This window comes from Neofelis nebulosa, chromosome 11 (assembly GCF_028018385.1).
Source record: "Neofelis nebulosa isolate mNeoNeb1 chromosome 11, mNeoNeb1.pri, whole genome shotgun sequence".
NCBI classification, from domain to species: domain Eukaryota; kingdom Metazoa; phylum Chordata; class Mammalia; order Carnivora; family Felidae; genus Neofelis; species Neofelis nebulosa.
Window position 1 is genome coordinate 18,166,841 of NC_080792.1, and position 25,444 is coordinate 18,192,284.

Consider the following 25,444-nt stretch of genomic DNA (forward strand, 5'->3'; position numbering starts at 1 on the left):
GAATTTGAAGCAGGCTCCAAGCTAGCATCACAGAGTCCTGATGTGGGGCTCGAACCCACAAACTGTGAGATCATGACCTGAGCCGAAGTCTCACACTTAACTGACTGAACCACCCAGGAGCCCCAGATTATTCCTCTTTTTAATGTTTATTTTTGAGAGCGTGCACTTGTGCATGAGAGCGGAGGGGGCACATGACAGGGGGGAGGGGCAGAGAGAGAGGGGGACAGAGGATCCAAATCAGGCTCTGCACTGACAAGCAGACAGACCAGTGAGGGGCTCAAACTCACGAGCCGAACTGTGAGATCATGACCTGAGCTCAAGTCAGATGCTTCACCAACTGAGCCACCCGGGTGCCCCAAGCTAAAAATTGTTCTTAAAAGAAAGGCAGTTATAACGCACAAAACGAGGTAAATGCTACATGTGCACAGTGATCGAAAGAGCAAATATGCCTCCTCTGGTTCGGATGGCACAGCCCTAACTTACAAAGCGTTTCTGTTTTCTATGCCCTTTCCATTTTAGGAACTATTCAGTGAAATTCACTCTTTACTTTGTGAAATATGAAAAGTTCCATTTCGTTTAAAAATACTCTTTTTTTTACCCATGAAGAGACCTATTATTTAATATCTTGGTTATGTCATATCTGAGTTCTCAAGATGGGCCGGTGGTTGCTCAAAGCCTGTGGTGCCTCAGAGCCTGTGTTATGAATTAGGACGCATGTGCTTCCAATGATAGGGACCTAAGTAAAGACCTTAGTTTCTTCTAAATCTAGTTTATCGTTTCAATGTTTTTTAACTGGGGAAGATTTCAAACATACAAAATAGAAACGATCGTATAAGGAAGCCCCCCCCACCCCCCACCACTTGTTCATGGCCATGGCCAGTGAATGGTCTTCCATTTATACTCTACTTCCTTCCCCATAGTATTTCAAGGCAAACTCAACCAGTGCATCTTTCCATTAACATTAAACCTGGCTTTGAAATTTAAGTTTGTCTTACTTGTTCATTCCACGATAAAGAGTGTTTGCTATGCAAACTTGGAGGAAAACAAAAATCTGCGTTTGAGTGGTTAGATTACCAACTCCCATTCTTCTCTAGATGATACTAGAATGATAGTTTTGCTTGTTTTCATCGGGGTCCACTTTTTAAGGGGTCTTGGAGTTATTTATAATCTAGAAAATATATGATGCCTTACACAGTCCTAGTTCTCTGAAAACTTACCCCAGTGGCTAGAGAAAGGGTGATGGAAGGAAAAGGAGGTAGGATTTGGATACAGATGATAACCCCTCATTCTGGCCCTCTGGCCCACTGAAGCCTAACTTCAGTTATCAGGCTTTTAGTTTTTAATAAACTTTTATTGCGAAAAATATTATTCATGCTATCCTGTTTATGCTGTCTTGTTGCATTTTCTGACGAATGGATCACTGAAATTGTTCACTCTGTAGATGCTTGAGTCCCAGGTACCATACGCCCTGCTGAGGGTTTTACGTGAGATTAAGGTTGAGGACTGTGTAAAGTAGGCCTTGTCTTCATTTTGTAAATGGAGGAGGCTTGCTGAGGATATTTTCCCCAAGGTCCCCCCGGTCATAAGTGGTAAGGGATTCTGCCTCACTTGGGACACAAGAGACATAGGGCTTGGTCCTGAGCCTTTGGAATTTTCTATTAGAAACAAGACCAACCACGATACAAGGTAGAGTATAAAGAATGGGTTGGGCAGACAGTAAGTTCACGAGCAGATGAAAAAGCCATTACATCAGGATATGAGGATGTGGGAACAAAGTGCCTGTTGGCCTTGGCGAGCAATATGTGAATGTGTCCCTGCGAGTGGGTGGGAGACAGAGCAGAGAGGTGCCTGCCATGGGGCGTGGGCAACAGGTAGACCAGGCTAATTTCTAAAGCTGTGTGACACTAATAACTTGCACAGAGGCACGTGACTCAGACGATCTGTCAATAGCTTGTGAAGACACCTGGAATAATCCCAGAGATTTCTCATCTGACCTACCACAGCCATTTCTTGAGAGCTGTTAACTCAGATTTCAGAATGCGTTGAACACTAACTGCGTTTTGTATTTGGTCTAGACGGCAAAATGTCAGTCTCATTCAAAGGAGTCCTCTCTTATAGATAGCCTAAGAGTTTAAACAGGGACCAGCCTCTGTAATATGTAAATCTCATGTGATACAGGCAAACACATACAAATTAGCTGCATCAGGGATGGGGCAGCATTCTTTTCTGGGCACGGGGTTTTCGACTTCGGAAAGTGAAGATACAAATTCGTTACAGCCAGAGCTCCAAGGTGAAAAGGAGGAAAAGGGAGGGTGTAGCCTCTGCGTTTGGGTTGGGGTGGGACAGACCTGTTAGGCAGGTCTGGCTGAAGAGTGCTCAGAGGTGGCCTCTTTTGTGGCCAAGAAATTAACATTGGGCCTTGAGTGTAGTTTGGCTTTTCATTGACTATATGATGACAAAGCATGTGTCACAACTATGAAATACTGAGGGACGGCCTTAGGTAAACCCAGAGCACAACTGATTTCAGAGTGCTTTTAAAACATGCTTCGAAAAGATTTTTAACTAGTTCCAAATGCTCGAAGTTCAAATCTGTGCGGTATTCAAAGGCTTTAAGTAGTTTTTTTTTCCCCCTTGGGTTATGTATCCGACTTTGGCTCAGGTCATGATCTCGCGGTTTGTGAGTTCGAGCCCCGCGTCGCGCTCTGTGCTGACAGCTCAGAGCCTGGAGCCTGCTTCAGATTCTATGTCTCTCGATCTCTCGGCCCCTGCCCTGCTCATGCTCTGTGTCTCTCTGTCTCTCAATAATAAATAAACGTTAAAAAAAAAAAAAAAGCCCTTGGGAGAGATGGGGGTTGAACTCTGGATCTATGGAGAAGGGGGGGCTGTAAAAGAGCAAAAATATTCACATGTATCTTGGTTGGCTGCTTTACATTTTGTTTCACTTAAGAGTTTAAATGAAAGCTCTTCCTGTATCACGTGGCATTGCAAGTGGAGGTTGGGAGTGGGGTAGGTGTTGCTAAGTCAAACCCAAGCCCTCACCACCGAGCTACTGTTCCCAAAAGGGAAGCAAATGTTGACAAAGGAGAGAAAATATCACCATAGAATGTTCTGGAATGAACTGGCATTTTTGGGGGGGTCATGATTTTTTAAGAGATGGAGTAGGAAGCTTATTTAATTGGCATTCTGTAAAAACCTCAAAACATTTTGATGTTTTAATCAGTATTAGATACCTCTATGGGTTTACGTTTTCTCTTAAAATGCAGATCAGAATAGATGTTTGTGCAAGGCCTGCATTAATCATACCTACCTGAGCGGGCTGTCCTTATTTGCATTAAATACCAGTTTCTTCTGGGTATTCCCTGCAAATAATTCTTAAAACCTAGTTAAGTGGTAAAACATAGCATGTTTATCTTTGGGTAATTGGAAGAGAGAAAAGAAAATATGGTCACTTATGTTTTAATTATACAAGTTGTTAACAAAAGCTACCCACAGTTTTCCCCTGTAGGTACACAGTCATGGTAGGGAGGTGAATTCTGAATTTATAGACAGAATAAGCAATATCTGACTTTTAACATCCCTTGTAGGGGGGTGGGGGATGTTGTGTACCAGAAGTATTCAGAATTAGCTTCCATAGAATCCAGTGTTTATTATAGGATAAGTCTTTTTCTTTTTTTTTTTTGGTGGGGGGGGAGGGATAAGTCCTTTTTTAAAGTGCTTATTTGGGGGGCACCTGTGTGGCCGAGTCAGTTAAATGTCCGACTCTTGATTTCAGTTCAGGTCACCATCTCATGGTTTGAGAGTTTGAGCCCCGCCTCAGGCTCTGAGCTGATGGTGCGGAGCCTGCTTGGGATTTTCTCTCTCCCCTTTTTCTCTGCCCCTCCTGCAGCGTTCTCTCTCAAAAGAAACTTAAAAAAAAAAAAAATTAAAGTGCTTATGTGACACTTAACGTTGCCAAAATGTTGCAGTAAAACAAAAACAAAAACAAAACTGAGCGGTAATGATAGCAAAAAAGATTTTTGAGAGGAGTATTTTATCACTGACCTTCTCCATTCATGGTGATAATAAAGTAATACAAATTATGACTTTTTAGTTGGTTTTGCCACCATTTTTTGAATCCTCTACAGGGGATGTGCTTTCTTAGTACCGGCAAGCTGGACCAATGAACTCCTCCTCCCCCTGGTTGGTCCCGGCAGGGACAGCCTGTCCCTGAGTGGCTGCGGGAATTGGGATCCATCGCGTTAAGGATTCTGCACCCAATCCCCATCGTGTGTGGTTTTTCCACACCACTGAGCTATTCTCTGACACCAGCTGGGTGTCCTACAATTCTGCACAATTCTGACCCTGTCTACCTGGAGATAACATCAGGGCTCAGTTCCACAACACTGCCTTCTCCCTGACTTCGGACGCCCACTGCCAGTCTAGATTGTCACCTGCTGCTTATGACGGACAGGCTCTAGTTGGCCGGTTCCGACGACCCCCCGTTTTGGGTAGACTTAATTCGCTAGAGCAGCTCTCAGAACTCAGAAGCATTTTACTTACTAGATCACTGGTTTGTTACAAAAGGAGATGACTCACAAACAGCCAGATGGCAGAGGAGCACAGGGCAACGCATGAGGAAAGGTGCAGAGCTTGTGTGTCTTCTCCAGGAGGATCATTCTCCCCGAATCTTCGCGTGTTCACCAACCCCGAAACCCCAAACCCCCTCCTTTGGGGTTTTTATGGAGACTTCATTACATGGGCACGACTGATGAAATCAGTGGCCATTGGTGACTGAATTCCTCTCCCGCCCCCGTCGGTCCCCTCTCTTCAGGTTACCTAGGTACTTTCCAAAAACCACCTCATTAACATAACAAAAGAAGTTTATCGCTCCCATCACTTGGGAAATTCCAAGGGTTTTAGGAGCTCTGTGCCAGGGATGGGAAGAAAACCAAATGCATATTTTTCATTCGAAATCACAATATCACGCACCTCTCTCATTCTTAGTTCCTTGGGAAAATGGGCTAAGGCAGGAGTCATTGTATCCTTTTATTTATTTTATTTTTGAAAGCCATAATTCCTTAAATAAAAATTCTCTAGTATTCTGTTGTCAGATTTGAAAGAGATGGAAGGGGCGCCTGGGTGGCTCATTTGGTTGAGCGTCAGACTCTTGATTTGGGCTCAGGTCATGATCTCAAGGTCGTGGGATCCAGCCCCACGTTGGGCTCCACACTGAGTGTTGAGCCTGCTTAAGATTCTCTTCTCTCTCTCTCTCTCTCTCTCTCTCTCTCTCTCTCTCTCTCTCTCTCCCCCCCCCTCCCCTCCCCTCCCCTCCCTTCCCCTGCCATCCCCCCCCCCCCCCCCCCGCACACATGCGCTCATGCTCTCTCTTAAATTAAAAAATAAATAAAAAGAGACATCAGCCGAACTGCTGTTCTAGAATCTGTGCAGAGGAGCGGTGTGCAGGGGCACCTGGAAAACCACCTGAACAGTCCGCGTGGGGAGTGTGCAGACTAGAGGCCAGGGGGACACCGGGTAGCTGGAGGGACTGCTTTCCTCCATGTAAACAGAGGGCAGAAGGCATTTCATACAAAGTCAGAGACCTGGATTCTAGGTAACAGCAGAGAAAATCTCTTCCAAGGGTGGACACACACTTGCTAGAAGGGTTCTCCGGTTTATGCCCCTCCCTCTTTCTCATTTTCCACACACGCCAGCCCCGGAGTTTCGCAGTCAAGAGGATGATGCTGGGATGGCTGGACACCCACCCATTCTAGCTCCAACATAAATTTAACTGTATGTCTTGTAGTTATTTGTCTCTTCAGGTTAAAGTGGATTAACTAGCTCTTCTCCACTTTGTGCCACGGAGATATTAATAAGTACAATTAAGTACGGAGCGTTGTGACTAAGAGCATAGACTGTTGACCGGGAGTTTTATCCCAGTTAACCACCTATACGTGCTTGGGCAAAGAACTTAATCTCTGAATCCATTTCCTCATCTGTAAAATGGAGAGAGTAATTTGACTCTCGACAAATGATACTAAGTTAACGTATATCAAGCCATCAGCCCTGTGCTTGGTACATAGAATATGTGTCTGCTCTCTTGGAAACACTCACCAGCATCATCCCGCGAAAACCCTGAGCGCTTCGGAAGCTGTTTAAGCGTTATTACAAATTCTGAGAACCATCGGGTATGTGGACACCGAGGCACCCCTGTTCCTTTACCTGGTCCAAAATCCGAAAGCCAGAACAGATAGTTAGAACTGTGTCTGTCAGAAGCTCTGGGGATGGTCCAAGCCAAATGTAAGTGTTTCCAGAGGACATATAAAATATTAACCACATGTTTGCAACATGGTCTTGGTCCAAACCTTCGGGTGTGAATTCAGCTGTCTGGGAAGGGTTTGTAATCTAAGTTGAATCCCCTGGGCTGACTTTAGACCCAGCAGAGGAGACAGTGACCAAATATAAGATGTGGCCCTCATCCCTTGGACTTCTGGCACCCAGAATCTGTGAAGGTGTTAACTTTCAAATGGAACGCAAAGTTCTGTTGACCAGACTCAGATATTCATGAAACCAGGGCAGTGTCTAGAAAAATATCTGGTAAGCGTCCCAGTCCTACTTGATGTGTCAGTCATACGTGATATCCGTTTAAACCTTGGTGCATAGTTATAGGTGAATATCTGGCAAACGTGAAGCCTACTTACGTATAGAAAGGGTGCAAGGAGGGAGTTCTAAGACTGCTTGTATTTGCAGTGGTGGAGGCCACAGAGCTTTACAATGCAGATGACGAGGGATGAGGAGCTAACTTTTCAAATCACTCTGTTACTGGACCTGTGTCCAGGGCTCTTGAGGTCTGTTGTCCTTGGCGCATGAAGGTCACTGGGTTGGGGTCTCCATCCGTATAGAGTTTAGGTCAGCGAGGACTCTCTCTCTCTCTTTTTTTTTTAATGTTTATTTATTTATTTGGAGAGAGAGAGCAAGCCTGTGAGCATGGGGGAGGGGGAGAGAGAGGGAGGGAGAGACAGAATCTGTACTAATAGCCCAACGTGGGGCCAGATCTCACTAACCGTGAGACCATGACCTGAGCCAAAACCAAGAATGAGATGCTTAACCAACTGAGTCACCCAGGCACCCAGCAAGGGCTCTTCGAGGGAAAAAACAGACGCAGACTAGATTTCATGGCATCTTAGGAGGGTTAGGAGAGAACTGGAATCTTAGCGTTTACTAAGGCTCTGGGAAGGTGCAGTGATACAAAGGAGTAAACGCGGTAGGTTTCACCTTTCCTGCCCCAACACGGGAGCCCTCGCTTCTCTGAGCTCAGACACCGCCTCTGGATGACATCAGCCTGCTCTAGTGCGGCTGTTTTTGGTTTTTCAGTCATTTGCAAAGAGAGAGGCTGATAGTAAAGAAACCGTGGGTGGGCATAGTCCTCATACCCTGAGGCAATTTTTCTGCCTCTGTGACAGATCTTAAGAAATGTGGGGGCAGATAGATCTGGTTGAAACCTCATCGTATGACCCTGTAGAAGTCACCTAACCTGTACTAAAGCCTTCAAAGCGAGGATGATAGTTTCTTTGGGGGTATGTTGTAAGGATTTCATGAAGTGAGCCCAGGACGCAACTGACAGCTTGGTAGTCTTTGGCTACAAGGGGTAGGTAGGGGTTATCAATTGGTGATTATTTTGGAAAGAGAAACACACACTGTAAGTCTCTTCTTTCAGAGCAAAAAATTATTTTCTAAAATGTGCCTATGTATTATTTACAAAGCTGCAGCATTAGGACACAATTCTGATTTCTGACTTCCCCTTTTAATGTTGTATTGAAAACATTCCCTACGTTTCTCTGGCTGCCATTTTTAGTGGCTACCCTAAAGTCATCATTTATAGAACCATTATCCTCTTGGACTTTCAGGTGGTTTCTGTTCCTGCTTTTTATAGCTAACCATGACAATCAAACCTTTTGTGTGAATAGTTATTTTACTTGTTTGTTTATATTGGCAGACCTTCTATAGATGAGATCATTGGGTCAAATGTTATTAATATCTTTCGTGTTCTTGGTGCGTAAAATGTTGTTATATTGTTTTCATACATAAGGAATGTACCACTTTCAATGCTAGCAGCAGTGTGTGTGTGTGTGTGTGTGTGTGTGTGTGAGAGAGAGAGAGAGAGAGAGAGAGAGAGAGGTATGAGAGAAGGAATTCATTCATTCAGCTAAACCCAGGCAGCATGAGATGTAGTCATCGAATATTAACTTAATAGGCATAAATGGTGTCTTGGTTTTCATCCATGTGCCTTCTTTGATTGCTAGAAAGAGTAACTTTATTATTCCAGTTACTTACACGTCTGTGTGTTTCTTATTTGTGTCTATTAGTCCAATTACTTACACATCTGCATCTTCTCTTTCCCCTTCTATTCAAACAAGCAGTCCTATTGACTCTGAATGGGGAATATAAGCTGTCCCTTTGTAGACGTCAAATGTTAAGGTTTATTATAGTTAGTTCTGGAAAACTGTGCTGACTCTTATGTCTTTCTGTAGTGTAGTCTTTATGTTAAATGCGTCTCTTTCTCAACAGGCTGGTGACTCTTCAAACATGAAAGTAAATAACTCGACAGATTTATTTTTCATTTTTCCTTGGAGGTTTGCTCTCGGGCAGTTATGAGTTGTAAAGCCCCAATGGTTTTACAGTACTTAAGCATGAATATAATTCAAAAACCTAATCATAGAGGCAATCGCAACAAAGTCGAAATGAGGCCATTGTCACTGACAAGTGACTATGGAGCTTGACTGCAAAAACAACAGTGCTTTTTTCCTGGTAACTTTCGGTATTTATCATAAAAATACATTGTGGATTGAGGCTGAGTCTCTAAAGTAAACATTTGGGGGAATTCTGGCATTATTATCCTATGGGAACCGGTTCTAGTCTTTTGTTTACTTTTGTTTTTTTTTTTTTCCCCATAGTTTTCCAGACAAAAGCATGGCAGCCCCACCCGGCCTTAATTTGAAACACATTTTTCCAGTTTGCCACCACCCTAATTCAGGCCTTTATTCCTCCTTGCTTCAGTGACATTCACACAAGGAGTGTTGTTTCTGAATGTGGCTGCAGAGGTAATACGACTCGAACTGCTTGGTTTTACAGATGACGAAACCATGATGGACGATGCTCGGTGTTCAGGGTGACCTCTGGCCAGTGTCCCTGCCTGGCTCTCACCTTCCGGGCCACCCACACTCCCTCCTCTATCAGATTAATCTTCCTGAAGCACCGTGTGGGTCATGTTCCTTTCCTTGCAGACGCCTCTGCTGGTTCCTCTGGCTCTCTGGAACAGAGCCTGGCCAAGCCCTCATGGACCAGGGAAGGGGACTCCAGACAGCCCTTCCCCAGCTCTTCTCTTTGTACCCCTAAACCTCCAAGGTGGGCAGGTGCCTCACACTGGATGCTGCCCAGCCTTCCCCCCCGGATCTTCCTCCTCCCTGAAAACCTCTCCCCCCGTCCACCCTGAGTGCTGGCTCGCCTATATGACTCCCATATTCCCAGCTCAAAACACCTAGGAGAGAGAGTTCTTGATTTAAGTACACGCCTACGTGATAGAAACTGGGGAGCGTTAACATTTTCCCACCCATTGGTGTAGGAGAGATCACAAAGTTTGCTTTCTTTCTCTTGTCAGTGTCTCCATTTCTGTCGCTTACGTTTTTCTCGTGACTGATGAGGCGCCCAGTTGGTGTGTGGCCGGAGAAAGCAGCGGCTGCTTGAAATAGGGGATCAGGCTCAGGAGTTTCCTGGACAGAACTTGAATTCCAGTCTGAAGCCACCTGTGTTGACCGAACCGCACGGTCTGTATGACACAGATTTGGCTGTGCAGGCAGAGGGCTTGACTGTCATCTGATGTCACCGAGCCGAACACCCCCGGGCTTCACCACTCTCTTTGGTAAAAGGGCAACAAATGCGCCTGGCCGCACATCTCAGAATAAGTCCATGATGACCGTGGGAGGCGCAGGGTGTGAAACTTACTTGGTGAGCTGTAAGAGGGCGCCTCATCTTAACAGGAAGTAGTCGTCCTTGCTGGAGGACACCAGCCAGCTCATGACAGAGTTGGGACAATATCACCAAGAAATCCTGTTAAGTTGCACCAGGAAAAAGAAAAAAAACTGCCTTTCTCTGAGAAGTCAGAGTTCTTAGGTTTCCCCTGCACCTTTTGCGACGGTAGCCAGCAGAGCCGTGCATATGCGATGGTGGTCAGCTCCTTTGTGGCAAAGCGCTCCGCGGTGGACTTTCAGAGGAACCGAGAGCTTGACGCTGCGGACCTCGAGAAGCTTTGTCTTCTTCTTTCTTTTCTTTTTTAAGTAAAAAAAAAACAAAAAAGTTTGTTTATTTTTGAGCGAGATTGAGACAGAGCACGAGTAGGGGAGGGTCAGAGAGAGGGCTTGAACTCACAAACCGGGAGATCATGACCTGAGCTGAAGTCTGGTGCTTAACCGACTGAGCCACCCAGGTGCCCTCAGAGAAGCCTCTTCTATCCTGAGTAAAGGTCTTGGCTGATTGCCCCCCACGGTAGTGACATCAATGGTCCCTTAGTTTTATGATAGTTATTCCAGGCTTCCAGGCTTTCTAGGTTTTGGTTTAGGAAGAAATAAAAAAAGGTTATATATATGTGTGTGCGTATATGTGTGTGTGTGTGTGTACACACACACACACACACATATATATATATATATATATATATATATATATGTATATATAAACCCTGTTTGTCCTAGGGACAGTAGAGTCCTGTTGCTTTGGTAACTGTATAAAGTTTAAGTTTAATCTAGATCTTAGATAAGCTTTATTATTATTGCTTCAAGAGATCGCCTAATTATATGTCATCAAGCTTCTCGGATTTTACTCTCAAGAGTATCGGGCAGATTCCAAGTAGGGTGGGCAGGTGTCTGGTGCCAACTAGGATAATAGAGAAGGTTTCTGCCGCCCTCCTAGATTGGGCTCTTCTTCAGGATAACTGGGAAATAATCATGGCCATATTCATTACTTACCCAGAATCATTATTATTTGTGATCAAGGATATGCGTGTTAGTTCTCTCTTGTTCCAAAGTACTCCAAAACTTGGCAGCTTAAAGCAACACCCTTTTGTTAGCTCCCGGTTTTTGTGGATGAGGAATCCAGCACCACTTAGTGGGGTCCTCTGTTCCAGGGTCTCTCTCACAAGGGCGCAATTAAGGCATCAGTCCAGGCTGGGGTCTCATCTGAAGGCTAGAGTGAGGCAGGATCCACCTCCAAGTTCATGTGATTGTTGGCAAAATTCATTTCCATCCCCCACCCTGAAAAAAACCTTTTTTTGCAGTTTTATTGAGGTATAATTGCCGATAACCTTGTTTTAGTTTAAGGTATACCACATAACGCTTTGATATAGGTATATACAACTATAAACTTAGTTAATATTCATCACCCTCATATACTTAGAATTTTTTCTTGTGATAACTTTTAAGACTACTCTATTCATAACTTCCAAATATACAATACATATGGCCAGCTGTGGTCCCCTTGTTGTACGTATTCATTTCATTGGGGGTTGTTGGTCTGAAGAGTCCAGCTCCTTGCTGGCTATTGGCTGGAGAGTCACTCAGTTTCTTGCCATGTGAGCCCCTCCATAGGACAGCTGCTTCATTAAAGCCAGGAAGGGGAGAGAGCTGGCTGGCAAGAAGAAGTCGTAGTCTCTTGTAACCTAATCATGACTAAAACATCCCATTACCTGTGTTATATTAGGTTGGTTGAAAGCAAGGTGTTACGTCCAGCCCACGCTCATGGGGAGGGGGTTACGTGAGAGCGTGAACGCCAGGTGGTGGCATCATGGGAGGCATCACAGTATCTGCCTGCCAGAGTTGTAATTTATTATATTTAGTTTAGAACACATAATAAAAACATACATAGTATAGAAGACATAAAAATCTAATGCACAAATTTATTATATCATGATCTACATTATGTTAAATACTTTGCATTATCGTTAATAATATTAATTAAATTAATATATTAATTAAATTAATTTTATATTTAATATAGTATATTAAATCAATATGAATTAAATATAATTAAGACACATCTTAGAAATACCCTTTCTTGGGGCGCCTGGGTGGCGCAGTCGGTTAAGCGTCCGACTTCAGCCAGGTCCCGATCTCGCGGTCCGTGAGTTCGAGCCCCGCGTCAGGCTCTGGGCTGAGGCTCGGAGCCTGGAGCCTGTTTCCTATTCTGTGTCTCCCTCTCTCTCTGCCCCTCCCCCGTTCATGCTCTGTCTCTCTCTGTCCCAAAAATAAATAAAAAACGTTGAAAAAAAAAAAAAAATTAAAAAAAAAAAAAATCATGCTTAAAAAAAAAAAGAAATACCCTTTCTTCTTGAGGCTTTAAGAGCCATAAAAAAAAGATGATGTAGAATGAACAAAAATGAATTTTGTGACCCTTACTGTCTAGTTGGACAGGAATCCAGTCCTACGACAAAGCTGTCATTGACCAGGCACACTTGGCCTTCCCCGGCCTCTGAGCCCCTTGCGTATGCACACAGATCATACCCTAGCCATGACAAAACTCAACTTTTTGTTCCTACTTTTCCTCCCTTTAAATCGAGAAACCTTGTGATAGCAGCAAAAGGTTGTGTTTTCGTTCCTGCTGACTTAAAGCTTTTATTGCAAAGCAGGAAGGTCATTCTTTTTGCCTGGGTTCTCTTTTTCTCACTCCTTTGGCGCCTCCTCTCCCACAAAGGAATAAGGATTTCATTCATTCATTCATTCACTTTGCGGGTAGCTCGTAGCCAAGTATATAAAGGTGACAAGTGATGGGGTGTTAGGATCCAGGTTTGGAAACTCTGTCCTTCACCCCTTTTGTCCTTGGGGGTTTATGACCAAGAGGGCTGAACACAACAGAAGGCAGGATGGAAGATGAAGTGCCACTTTATTAAGAGCTGGAAAAGACCCAAATCGAGCTCTGGTATAAATGATGCCTCTTGGTCCCTCTCCTCCCCCACCATCTCCTCTACCCTGTGATCTTTTTTAGGCAGGCTTGCAGAAAAGTCTGGAGTCTGCTAACTGGACAGGGACAGAACAGGGAGAGAGGAGGATGGTCGCCAGGAGGCACAGCCCATCCTTGCGTGTTGCTCTCATGGAGATGGCAAGGTGGGAAGCAACCCACACACTACCTGACTTTAAAATCAGGTAATGAGGGGCGCCTGGGTGGCGCAGTCGGTTAAGCGTCCGACTTCAGCCAGGTCACGATCTCGCGGTCCGTGAGTTCGAGCCCCGCGTCAGGCTCTGGGCTGATGGCTCGGAGCCTGGAGCCTGTTTCCGATTCTGTGTCTCCCTCTCTCTCTGCCCCTCCCCCGTTCATGCTCTGTCTCTCTCTGTCCCAAAAATAAATAAAAAATGTTGAAAAAAAAAAAATTTAAATAAAATCAGGTAATGGGATCACATGACCCCCCCCCCCCCCCACTTAGGGCTGCAGGCTCTGATCGGTACTTGTATCAAGGCCCCTTTCTTGGGAAGGAGCAAGTGGAGGGGACGGACGAGGAGTTGTCCCCTGTGGCAGGTGGATGTTAAGTCTTTGTTTTGCACCTCCATCTCTCAAGGAGTCTGAAAAGAACCTGATGGAAACTAGCCTGTATATTGTACCTACTCTCTGTGGGCTATCTCTAGGGGCTTTTACAACCTTCAGTTATCAAAAGGAATTCTCACAGTATTTGGAAGGTAGATATCCCCTACCCTTCTTTCTCTGTCTCTGTCTCTCTCTCTCCTTTTTTTTTTTTTTTACACATGAGAGAAAGGAGCTTCGAAAATGTGAAGGAATCCACCCAAGTTATAAATTAGTGAGTGGTACGGTTGGGAATGGAATGCAGACCCATATTCCTTTCAATAAACCATGCTGCTTTTCAGATTAAGCAGGAGCTGAGTAAGAATAATTTCTAAAGATCATGTGACCAGAACAATCCTTGAATGTTATATCCCTTTGATGAATTAAAAAAAAAAATCTGATAAATCTTTTGCCTACTTGCCCTAACATCTAGTCCCACTAACTTTGGACGCCTTGGTTGATTGTTGTCCCACTAACTTTGGACGCCTTGATTCCAAAGAAGTACCACCCTGCACCGGGTACGGCTGTGTTAGTAGACACACGATCACCACCTGCTCATGCGACGAGGGAGATGATGGTCTGTTGGCTGGGCCAGCGTGTGTCCTCTCCAGTTACACAGCTCGCAATAATTGAGACACTACTATTCCCAATCAATAGGAAAACTGTATTAGGGGCATTTTCCCACCACTGCCCCTGGTCGTTTATTTCCTATTCCCAAACCAGGCCCGATTTACCCAGGTCAGTGATGATTTCCTCTGGTTGTGAGCCTTTGATATTAAGCACTTGTTTCGCCGCTGTCTCTTAGTATCTTTTGTTTTAGTCCACAGGTCAACGGACGTTTTCTGTAAAGAGCCAGATAGTAAATATTTTACAGTCTGAGGCCATATGGTGTCCATCACAACCATTCAACTCCGCTATGGTATAAAAGCAGCCATTGACGATACAAGGAGGAATAAGCAAGGACGTGTTTGAATAAAACTTGATTTGCAAAAACAGGTGGTCGGCCGAACCTGGCCTGTAGGCTGTAATTTGCGAACTCCCCTCCGGACTCTAAACCCCCTAAGGGACAGAGGCAAAAGGGCCTCCTGTGTGTTAGACACTTGTCATATGGCAGGTGATAAAAAAGAAAGATCAGGGCTTAACTTCAATACCTTCAGTACCTTCCCACAGGCTGATTTAGTTTTGTGTAGGTAGTAAAATCTTAGGCAATAAGTTCTCAGTGACCTTGATAGAGTGAGACTCCTAAAAATCTCCACCGTGTACAACTTCTGAACGTAGAAGTTTTTATTCGCTCTTATTGCTGTCAACTTTCCCCCTTCATCCAGTGACTAATTGAACTCTTTTACGGTGTGGTGGATAGGAGCTATGGAGAGATGGTAAAGATATCTTTGTTTTTGGTAGAAGATTACTCTCTAAATCCTTGAGGGCTTTATCAAAAGTGAATTTGTTCTTTCCCCCAAATCTTTGAGTGGCAACTAGAGGGTAGGCACTGAGTATTCCCAGATGGGACTCTGTTCTTGTAGAGTTTGTAGTCTCGTGGAAGAGGCAGATGACAAGTAAAAGCAAATGTATATTTAAAAATCATGGTAAGTGCTAGGAAGGAAAGAGAAAAGTAAGTGTTTTGGAGATTGGTGGTGGTAGGAAGAAGAGGGCAGGTACCTCTTTAACACCATCAGTGAAAGTGGATATTGAATTTGAGAGCTAAAGACTGAGAAATAATAGCCATGAAGAGAACTGAGAGAAGAGCATTTCAGGCAGTAGGAAGGGCATGTGCAAAGGCCCTGAGGCAGGAAAGATTTCACTTGCTTAAGCTGAAAGCAGGGCCATGGGGCTGAGGATTAGTGAGGAAGAAAGAAGTTGTAGGAGGGCGCAGAGCTCCCAGAGTTGGGGGAAAGCTTGGATTTAAAGAGTAGTGGGAACCCATAGTATATTGATCTGCTTGGGCTCCCGTAGCAAAATACTACTGAGTAGGTGGCTTAAACCATAGACATTTATTTTCTCATATTTCTGAAAGCTGGAAGTCCAAGATTGAGGTGCCAGTAGGGTTAGTTTCTGGGGAGGCCATCTTCTTAGCTTGTAGGCGGCCGTCATCTTTCTGTGGCCCTTCCTCTGTGCGTGCACAGAAAGAGAGAGAGAGCTCCGTGACGTCTCTCTCTCGTCTTGTAAGGACACCAGACCTGTCGGGTTAGGGTCCCACCCTTATAAAATTATTTACCTCTTTAAAGGCCTGATCTCCCCACACAGTCACATTGGGGGTTAGGGCTTCAGCCTATGATTTTTTGAAGGGGACACAGCTTTGTCCCTAACACATAGGAAGTAGGTCTAAGCAGGAGAGTGGCAAGAAGTTGACTGGAAGCTGTTCGGAAGTTGACTGTAGGCGTGTAATTAGAGTGTATTTGCAGCATTGCAGCAGAGAGGTGATGGCAGTGCGGATTAGGGTGGTGGCCTTGGAGACGGAGAGGCAGGAATGGACGGGAGGTGTATGTTCAGGCAGAAATGATTAGCCTTGCTGTGTCTCGTGGCTGTCATGTATAGTTTACTTACCTGGATCCCTGACTGACCTGGTAGTCTCCAAAGGGTCTGTTCCCAGTGCCTGGGTGGTAGTCAGCACCTGGCAGGTGCTTCATGAAGGCTGAGCAAGTGCACACAGGGCTGCAGTGTGCTGCAGGGTGGTAAGGGACACAACAAAGTTTCCAAATCCACATTCTAGATAGTGCCTGCCTTCTTCACATCATGGCTTAGAGCAGGAAAGTGGCTTACGTCACTCAGGGCTTCAAAGAAAGGATTTCTTCCCAGTTTTTCTTTGGTCGTGCTCTGATGAGAGAGCTAAATGGTTCCCATGTGTGTCTGCATTTTACATACACACGCACACACGCGCACACGCACACACACACACATACACACACGCACACACACTGCAGAGAACTTCCGCTCAGCTCAGAGCTCTGCTTTCCAAGCAGCCCACACAGTCTGGCCTGGGGTGGGTGTTCCAGTGCTGAGCTGGCCGGTTATGCAATGCCTTTGCTCACCCTGGATCCCATCTTCCTGGCTGTTGAATCCACTCCTTTGTTCTGTCTCCTCCCTCAACCTCGAAAGACTGGATCCAGTCTTAATGTGGGAAATAAGCACGGAGACACTTGGCCGTAATAATGATGAGGGAACCGATCACGTGCAAAATGTTTCTAGAATGCGCTTAACGCCCCTGACCTGGACACCTAAAAATGGTTAAAGTGGTTGAGTTTATGTTATGTACTACGATAAAAGAAAAATTGTTTCTATAATGGTGCTTTCAGACTCATTAATATCGTACATGTCCCTATAACGGAGACATGAGATCCTAACTTACGCCACTTAGCAGCTGACCCTCAGTGTCCTTATCTGTAAGGTGGGACAATATTATCTATCTCACGGGGTGGTCCTGCTTGAACCATTTCCATCATTTTTGTTCTGAAAGATTGTTGGCAAAAGTTTTGCCCTTAAGAGCTTGGGAATTTTAAAGAGAGTGTATTAAATTTAAATAGCAGCTAAAGCATGGGTGGCAGTATATTACAAAACCACAAATGAGACATGTATGAAACCCCGAGATAGAGTTATTTACTAGCGCACAGAAAATTGGGAGAGCAGGAAAATGTTTCATTCTGCAATCAAAAGGTTTTTAAACGGAATCCGCCTGTGCTTAAGTGTAGTTCTATAATAAATAGTCTAATATGTTACCTCCTGGTGAGAGGCACATACAGTTTAGAAGTGATTTCAGGAGATGGAAATGCATGAAGGGATAAATCCCCACACCATTTCATTTGTTATTATAAAGGACATTTTTTCTAGTTCTGGAAAGAATTGAAAATCACGAAATCACGTTTGTGTACTTTCTGTTGTGTTAGCACTGTATTGGGTATTTACCGTATGCTGGGTACTGAATCGAGCACTTGACGTGTCATTTCACGTAAAGGATGCGTGGCAATTGTTGACATTTTGGACAGTGAATAAATGAGTAACTGGGACTGTTCTATACATACGGATTGTTAACCCACCTTTCAACTCAACATGTTTGGACTTTTCCAGAGTCATTAAAAGCGCTTCGGATTGGGGCGCCTGGGTGGCTCAGTCGGTTGAGTGTCCGACTTCGGCTCAGGTCACGATCTCGCGGTCTGTGAGTTCGAGCCCCGCGTCGGGCTCTGGGCTGATGGCTCAGAGCCTGGAGTCTGCTTCCGATTCTGTGTCTCCCTCTCTCTCTCTCTGACCCTCCCCCGTTCATGCTCTGTCTCTCTCTGTCTCAAAAATAAATAAAAACTTAAAAAAAAAAAAAATGCTTCGGATCATGATCTAAATTGTCTCATAGTGTGACGATATCACAATTTATTTACACAGTTACCAAGCATTGGACACCCAAGTTGCTTCTGGGTTTTATGGTTGTAAATAATATTGTACAAAATATATCTATATTATAAATATATAATATATGATAATACGTATTAATAATAGATAATATAAATATTTAAACATTTCATACATGTTCAGTTATGGCTATAAAACTTCACAGGTCCAAGATGCTAGATTTGATACAAAGCATGCAATCAACTAAGTAGTTCCACTCATGGCAACTAACCCTTGATGAAAACGTATAAGACGCTGTAACAGAAGAGTAGAATATAGAAGATCCCTCCTTGGAAAGCAATTGTTTTGCTGCAAAATTTTTTTTAAGTAAGCTATACACCCATCATGGGGCTTGAACTCATGACCCTGAGATCAAAAGTTGCATGGTCTACTGATTCAGCCAGCCAGGTGCCCCTTTGTGGCACGTTTTTAATAATTATTGTGCAAGCTATTCAGAGAGTTGTGGTTTTCTCCTCTGTAGAGTAGGAATAACAATAGTACCCTCACCAGGGTCGTGTGGGAAGTTTCAAGGAGCCAATGTCGGTGAAGCAGTTCATGCAGGGCCTGGAGTCCAGTTAACGCTATATAAATGTGAGCCGCTGTTATTAACAACGTCAGGTACATGGCAATATGATGCTTATATAAATAACGCCAGGCTGCATGGCTATCTTCATGTGACCCATGGTAGTTGTGTAAATATTTTCCTAATATGACTACAGTTGTGCTTATCACTTGTGCATTCACGTTAAACAGCAGCATACACACAAGCACAAATTCCAGATACAGGGTGTCGGTGGGGGTAGTTAGGAAGAGAGGTGAGGGAGTGCTCCCAGGAAGTAAAAGGTGAGGATCTAAGCCTTAAATGTATCACAGAGTATGGGGCGCCTGGGTGGCTCAGTCGGTTAGGCATCTGACTTCGGCTCAGGTCACGATCTCGTGGTTCGTGAGTTCGACCCCCCCCCCCCCCCCCCTCCACGTCGGGCTCTGTGCTGACAGCCTGGAGCCTGCTTCGGATTCTGTGTTTCCCCCTCTCTCTGCCCCTCCCCTGCTCATGCTCTGTGCCTCTCATTAATAAATAAACGTTAAAAAAAATTTTTTTAATGTATCACAGAGTAAAAGCTCAGAATATTAGCATTAGGGGAAAGCAGATGTCTTAGGGCACTGTGTCTCAAACTTTGCCAGCAACCCGCAGTAAGAAATGCAATTGCATTAAGACCTACAATGCAAATAAATGTGTGTGTGTTTCATCAGACGGTTTCATCCAACAGTACTGACTCTTACGACGCCTGCTGTGCCCCGATGCTTTATTAGCTGTTTCATTTTATTTTAATGTTGGTTACGAGTTAAATTTATTTTGCTCGGTAGAGACCCGCAATTTGAAATACTACCTTAAAGCTTGTATACGCTTAAAAAAAAAAAGTTTGCAGCTACATTTTTGTTCTTAATTCTTGCTCAAGCATGCAATCACTAATGAATGGTTTTCTTCTTTTTTTTAATTTTTTAAAAAGTATAATTTATTGTCAAGTTAGCTAACATACAGCGTATGCAATGTGCTCTTGGCTTCGGGAGTAGATTCCCACGATTCATCACTTACATACAACATCCAGTGCTCATTCCAACACTAATTTTTTTAATGTTCATTATATCTGAGAGAGAGAGAGAGACAGAGAGACAGAGAATGAGCAGGGGAGGGGCAGAGAGAGAGGGAGACACAGAATCTAAGGCAGGCTCCAGTCTCTGAGCTCAGAGCCCATCGCGGGGCTTGAACCCACAAACTGTGAGATTATGACCTGAGCTGAAGTCAGATGCTTAAGCAACTGAGCCACCCAGGTGCCCTGTGAATGGTTTTGTTCTTATTTGCTTGGTAATTTGAACTTTGGGGTCATTGTTCAGACACACTTGCACGTTCATTTAAATTATGTTCCGTTAAAAGGGCATTGCTACTGGGCTCAGGCAGAAACTGGGCGCGAGTCATAACTCACTCTGGTTTCTCTTTCTTTTAAACCAGGTAGTTCCAGTTTGCCAGCAGGATGAGTTCTGAAAGAGACTCAGAAACGACATTCGAGGAGGATTCTCAGCCGAATGATGAAGTGGTTCCCTATAGTGACGATGAAACAGAAGATGAGCTCGAAGACCAGGGAGCTGCGGTTGAACCAGAACAGAATCGAGTCAACAGAGAAGCAGAGGAAAACCGGGAGGCATTCCGAAAAGGTAACCTCACTGGGACCGGAGACTGGGTCTCATCCTTGTCTGTCCTCACTGGGCAGCGACCACAGGTGCACAGGATGGCCAGTCCGTGTTAGGTTGGCCAGGAGGTATCTTCCTCCTCTTCGGATACAGCTGGGAGAACGGGGGCAATGGGCCTGGACGACAATGGGTTTGGACGCTTCGTCCCCAGCATGCAGGGCCGGTCGACCCACCTGACACGTTCTGTCCAGAAAATGGAAGGTGTTGGTTGGTGTCTACTTTTAGGAGGGACTTGTATGCGGAGGAGTTTGCTTGTTACTGCACCAGGAAGCTTGGAGTTGGCACACCTTTGGTTCAGCCGTTTGTGAATATGATGCGGTGTGGGCTGCTTGCTATGAGGGGCAACGGCAAACAGCCCTACCTGCCCAGAATCAGGGCAACCTCGAGGCCCGGTCTGGACCAGGGGTCAGGGCCAGACAGTAACTGTTTTAGGCTCTGTGTGCCACACGGGCTCTGTCACAACGACTCAGCTGTACCAATCGTGCTTAAAAATAGCTGTAGACAGTCAGTCCTTGAGGCCACAGCGGAGTGTACCTTACTTTTATGAGGATGCTTTTCCTGCTGTGGCTTTTCTATTTCGTTTTCTGCTGGTTCTCCCACCCTGGCAAGAAAATGTGGTCTCTTCCTGTGGCGGTTGTGCTCCATGAGGAAGCTGAACCTTTTCTCTTCGGGCCCCAGATTTGCTCCAGGTTTCAGATCCAAAATATTTCTTCCATGGTCTCTCAAATTCCAGCTGAATAACTTTAGATTCTCATTTCTAGGAATCTCCACGAAATTACTGTTTCTGACTCTCTGGATGCTGTCTCCACAGCCTCAGTCAGAATAACCTCTGGTTCTATCTGGCTTCCCCAAAGTCTCTGTCACTGCCCTTCTGTCCTCCCAGATCCCCCAAAGTCTGCTTACTTTGTGTCACTCCTTGCTCTCCTCATTTTTGCTGCCGGGTTCTGCTCCCTGGTCAGCTTGGGGTTGTTTTGTTTTGTTTTGTTTTGTTTTTCAAACTGTTTCACCAGTAGAGAGAGCAACATGCATGAAATGAGACTTTGGGGATGATTCCTCCTGCTCTGGTCAGAGGCTGCCTCTCTCCAGCTCTCCCATGTAGGGAGGATCTCCATGGGGGAGAACATAAGTCCAAATGGGTCCCGTCCTAACCTGGGCCCCAAAACCGGGCAGGCCATTGATCTATGTATACTGTTTGCCGTCCTTAGTTTTCTGCATCAAACATTTAGAACGATCAGAACTTACTGTAGATTTCCGGCTATCATTTTAAGCTGTCGAATGTTAAGCTTAAGCGCTTTTCTGCCTTGAAGCAGAAGGTATGAAAATCACGGTAGCTGAGCTAAATTAAAATGGAATCACTGCCAATCTGAACAGGAAATGTGGCCTCTGTATAACAGGTCCAGACTGGATGTTCGAATGGGGATAAAGCTGAAGGAGCCTGACAAATTAGCAGGGAGTTCTAGCTGACTGCCTCACGTCATGAATATGGTGTTTCTTCCTCATTCTTTACCCCGCTGAACTTCTAAGTTGCCTGTCACAGTCTTGGAATCGCTATCAGATGTGGATATCTGATGAGCTGGCAGAGAACCGGCTCCGTGGGGTTCAAGGTGAACTTTGCTGTTGGTGCTTGGTGCCACGCTATCAGCTGTGTGGTCCGGGACGTAACAAAGGACCGGGGTTGGGTGCCTGCAGAAATGTCAGAGAAGCACGTACTCGGTGGGAACTCTCACCTCTGGTTTTTTTCCAACTCTACCTTCACATCCAGGTTCTCAGGGCCCTTTCCTGATCGTTCAGTCTGTAGGTCATCCCTCTTGTAGATTTCTACTGTCGGAATGCAGGTCGCCAGGGAGGCCAGGCTTGATCTTGGCTCTTCATGGTCTCTTCCAGTGGTGGCTTATATTTCTCGGGGAATCTGGTGGGTCTCATTTCTTTTCCTTTCTTTTCTTTTCTTTTTGAAGATTTTATTTTTACGTAATCTCTACATCCAATGTGGGGCTCGAACTCACAGCTCCACGATCAAGAGTTGCACGCTCTATGGACAGAGCCAGCCAGGTGCCCCTGCTCGTTCTCATTTCGTAAAACTCCTGTCAAACAACCTTGCTTGTGACTTTTAGAAACACACCTCTACCTGCCCTTCCCCAAAGCACAGAAGACATTCAGTAAGTGCCAGACCTCTCTCCTGTATTCCTTCTCCTGCCCTGCACGCCCCCCAATAGGTCTGCTTCCTCCCCTCCTCCCTCCTTCCATCCTTTCCTTTTCCCTCTGCACCCCTCCTTCTCCCTTCTTAATTGTTTTTCATATTTTCGGTCATTTTCCCAGTTAAGGTCAGCGTCGCTCCTCTTTAAATGACCCTCTGTCTGTCTTGGCATTTTCCATGAAGGATAGTTTTCTTCAAGGAATTAATTCTTTAGAAACCAGAGCGTGAGTCACTCTGTGACGTCCTGTCAGGCTGAGGAACACCAGAGGCCAGTGCGCTCTGTAGCAGAACAGGGCCTGGAAGTGCATGAATCACGTTCATCTCTTCAACAGCATCCTCTTAGGGCAGAAAGTTGGTTTTTTAAAGATGCCCTAGCCCAGCTGAGTTAAGCAAGCGTTCTGAGAGCTCCATTATGAATGCTTTTCAGTTGAAGGACGTTTGTTGTGAGCTGTGAGGCTCCAGAACAAGGGTAAGTAAACACGCTGTTAGAATGCGCCACAGAGGAAGAGATAAACCCGCCGATTTTACTGGAGTAATTTTACCCTGAGTTTACTTTGAGCAAGGATTGGGAAGAATAAGTGGGAATGTTTCCCATGCTACGGGATGAACCCTCATTTCCTGATGAGCACACTGGAGCAGTATTTCCCAGTGTGCATCCTGGGAAACCCTTCTTTTGCAGATGCTCCAAGGGCACAAAGATTCTCTAGCCCCTGAGACCGGAAGCTCCGAATTCTTTAACCTCTTCTTGGAGTTTAAGGTTGTCCATTAGCTGAAAAGGATCCAAGAAATTCAGGCACGAAAGAAACCAGTTCACGGGCGCCTCGGTGGCTCACTCAGTTCAGTGTCCAACTCTTGGCTCAGGTCACGGTTCATGGGACCGAGCCCCGCATCAGGCTCTGTGCGGACAGCATGGAGCCTGCTTGGGATTCTCTCTCCCTCCCTCTGCCCCTCCCCCGGCTCGTGCACTTGGACATACTCTGTCTCTCTCTCTCTCTCTCAAAGTAAATAAAGATTAAAAAATAATAATAAGCCAGTTTAATTTTATTCAGCCACAGGTTCCTAAAATCCCTTGACTCTAGAATGCTGTGGAGTTTTTTAATTTGCCTTTTTTTTTTTTTTTAAACCGTCCCATCCATCCTGGTGTCCGCTAGGTCAACTCAATTCTGTGCCGGCCAGGAACCAGCTTAGAGATGAAGCCCTTGGGAATAAATAAATGCTCGGGATAGCACTGGATCAGTGCAGACTGGCCCTTTCTTCTGAGCCTGGGGATGAATGAGAAGGCTGTCTCCTGCCTCCCTGGGAGCACTGCTTTCTGACCTCTCCCATCTTCCTGCTCTGCTGGCTCACAAATCACGGATGTGCTCACAGCTTCCCTGTCCTACCACAAATTCTTGCCTGAATCCCGCCTTCTGCCACAGTTGGTGTCCTGTCTCCTGTTCTCTTGGCCAAGCTTCTGGAAACCCATTTCTCTCGTACTGCATCCTCTTGGGCCCCTGGATTCCTCCCGTCCATGGGCTGCCCTCTGCCCTCCGCGTAATGCTGTCTTAAAAGTCACCAAGAACCCCAGTGCCAAGGCCAGTGAGCTTTCTGTAGGCCATCAACCTGTTTTCCCCAAAGTGCTTGACCTTTGTAACAGTCTCTCCTTGGAGAGTGCTGACCTTGGCAGGAGACAACACCCTTTGCCCAGCACCCCTCCTGTTTTCTTGATCCTTTTGCAGAATGTTCACAACCCTCCTTCGTACTCCATTCTCTATCTACAAGGCTTCCTTGAGCAAGCTAACTCCCTTTAACCTGCTCACCTACCACATCTCTGCGTCACTCTGAGAGGCAAGGTGCGTGGTGAGGAAGAGGGAGGACGCTGGACCGCTTTCTAGCTGTGTGACCTTGAGGAAAGGACTTCTCTCTGTGCCTCAGTGTCTCCATCCATGAAATGGGCATAATGTAGTTGTGAAGATTAAATCAGAAAATAAAATGGGGCACGTGGGTGGCTCAGTCGGTTGAGCGTCCGACTTCAGCTCAGGTCATGATCTCCCGGTTCGTGGGTTCGAGCCCCGCGTCGGGCTCTGTGCTGACAGCTCAGAACCTGGAGCCTGCTTCAGATTCTGTGTCTCCCTCCCTCTGCCCCTCCCCTGCTTGTGCGCGCACGCGCTCTCTCTCAAAGAATAAATAAAGATTAAAAAACAGTTAAAAAAAATCAGAAAACAAATGTAAAGGATTTAGCACAGCTTCAGGCACACAGTAAATGCTCAATAAATAGTAGCTCTTGTTCTCCACTACCCCCTCTGGCCAGTTCCTCCCTTAATGTCTTCCATATCAAAGTGAAAGTGTCTACCCTGCCCTATCATCTCCTCTCATCTGTCCATCATCGAACCTTCTTCTCGACCCCTCTACTTTCTTTTGGGGCACTCAGATTCTCCTGGACCCCCAAGGTTAAAGCTGTGGACTCCTTCTTTTAAACAGCTCCTTCTGTCCCCACACCCAAGGATGATGAATGGTTGGAGAGGTGGCTGGGATAAAGAACAGTTCATTTTCCCACCAGTGAATTTGCCCGCATATTGAGGAAATTTGGGGTGATTTAGGGTCAGTCACCCCTGCCTCTGCCATCTTCTAAGCCTTTCCCACGAACACAGCCTTCTCTAGTCTTTTTGTTCGCGGACCTGTGGACTCTCATGCCACTCCCACGTCTGCTCTCCTGGGCCCCAGCGGTTTCTCAGGTGAAGCTGTGGGTCTGGGCTGAAGTAGGGCAGTCTACCTGCAGGAGGTCAAGGCGCAAGTCTCTCGAAACAGAGAAGGCAGAAAACTGTGGGAAAGTTAACCCCTGCACACGTACAGCTGCAGGGACAAAGCTAAACCTTGCAGAAAGAGCCTCACTCATGCAATGACTTGCTCTCCTGATGGATGGACCTGTGGTTCTGCTCCAAGGGCTGGGACACAGGAGCCTGCCCTGCTTCCTTGTGAAAAAGGTTGCCTGGCCTGCCAAGTGAGAGATGAGGAGGAGCTCATCAGGGGAAGGGAGAGGGGAGGCAGGACGGTCCTGAGTAGGGCACCACA

General features: G+C 45.5%; 1 protein-coding gene across 2 annotated transcripts in view; it reads left to right on the forward strand.

Moving 5' to 3' along the window:
* ATP8B1 (ATPase phospholipid transporting 8B1) overlaps positions 1 to 25,444 on the forward strand; it is a 128,034-nt gene that overhangs the window by 42,415 nt on the left and 60,175 nt on the right. For both annotated transcript variants that reach the window (XM_058691974.1, XM_058691975.1), the window contains exon 2: positions 19,961 to 20,163. In XM_058691974.1, the coding sequence (XP_058547957.1) occupies positions 19,983 to 20,163 (181 nt within the window). In that variant the 5' untranslated portion in view covers positions 19,961 to 19,982. The remainder of the gene's footprint in view (positions 1 to 19,960; positions 20,164 to 25,444) is intronic.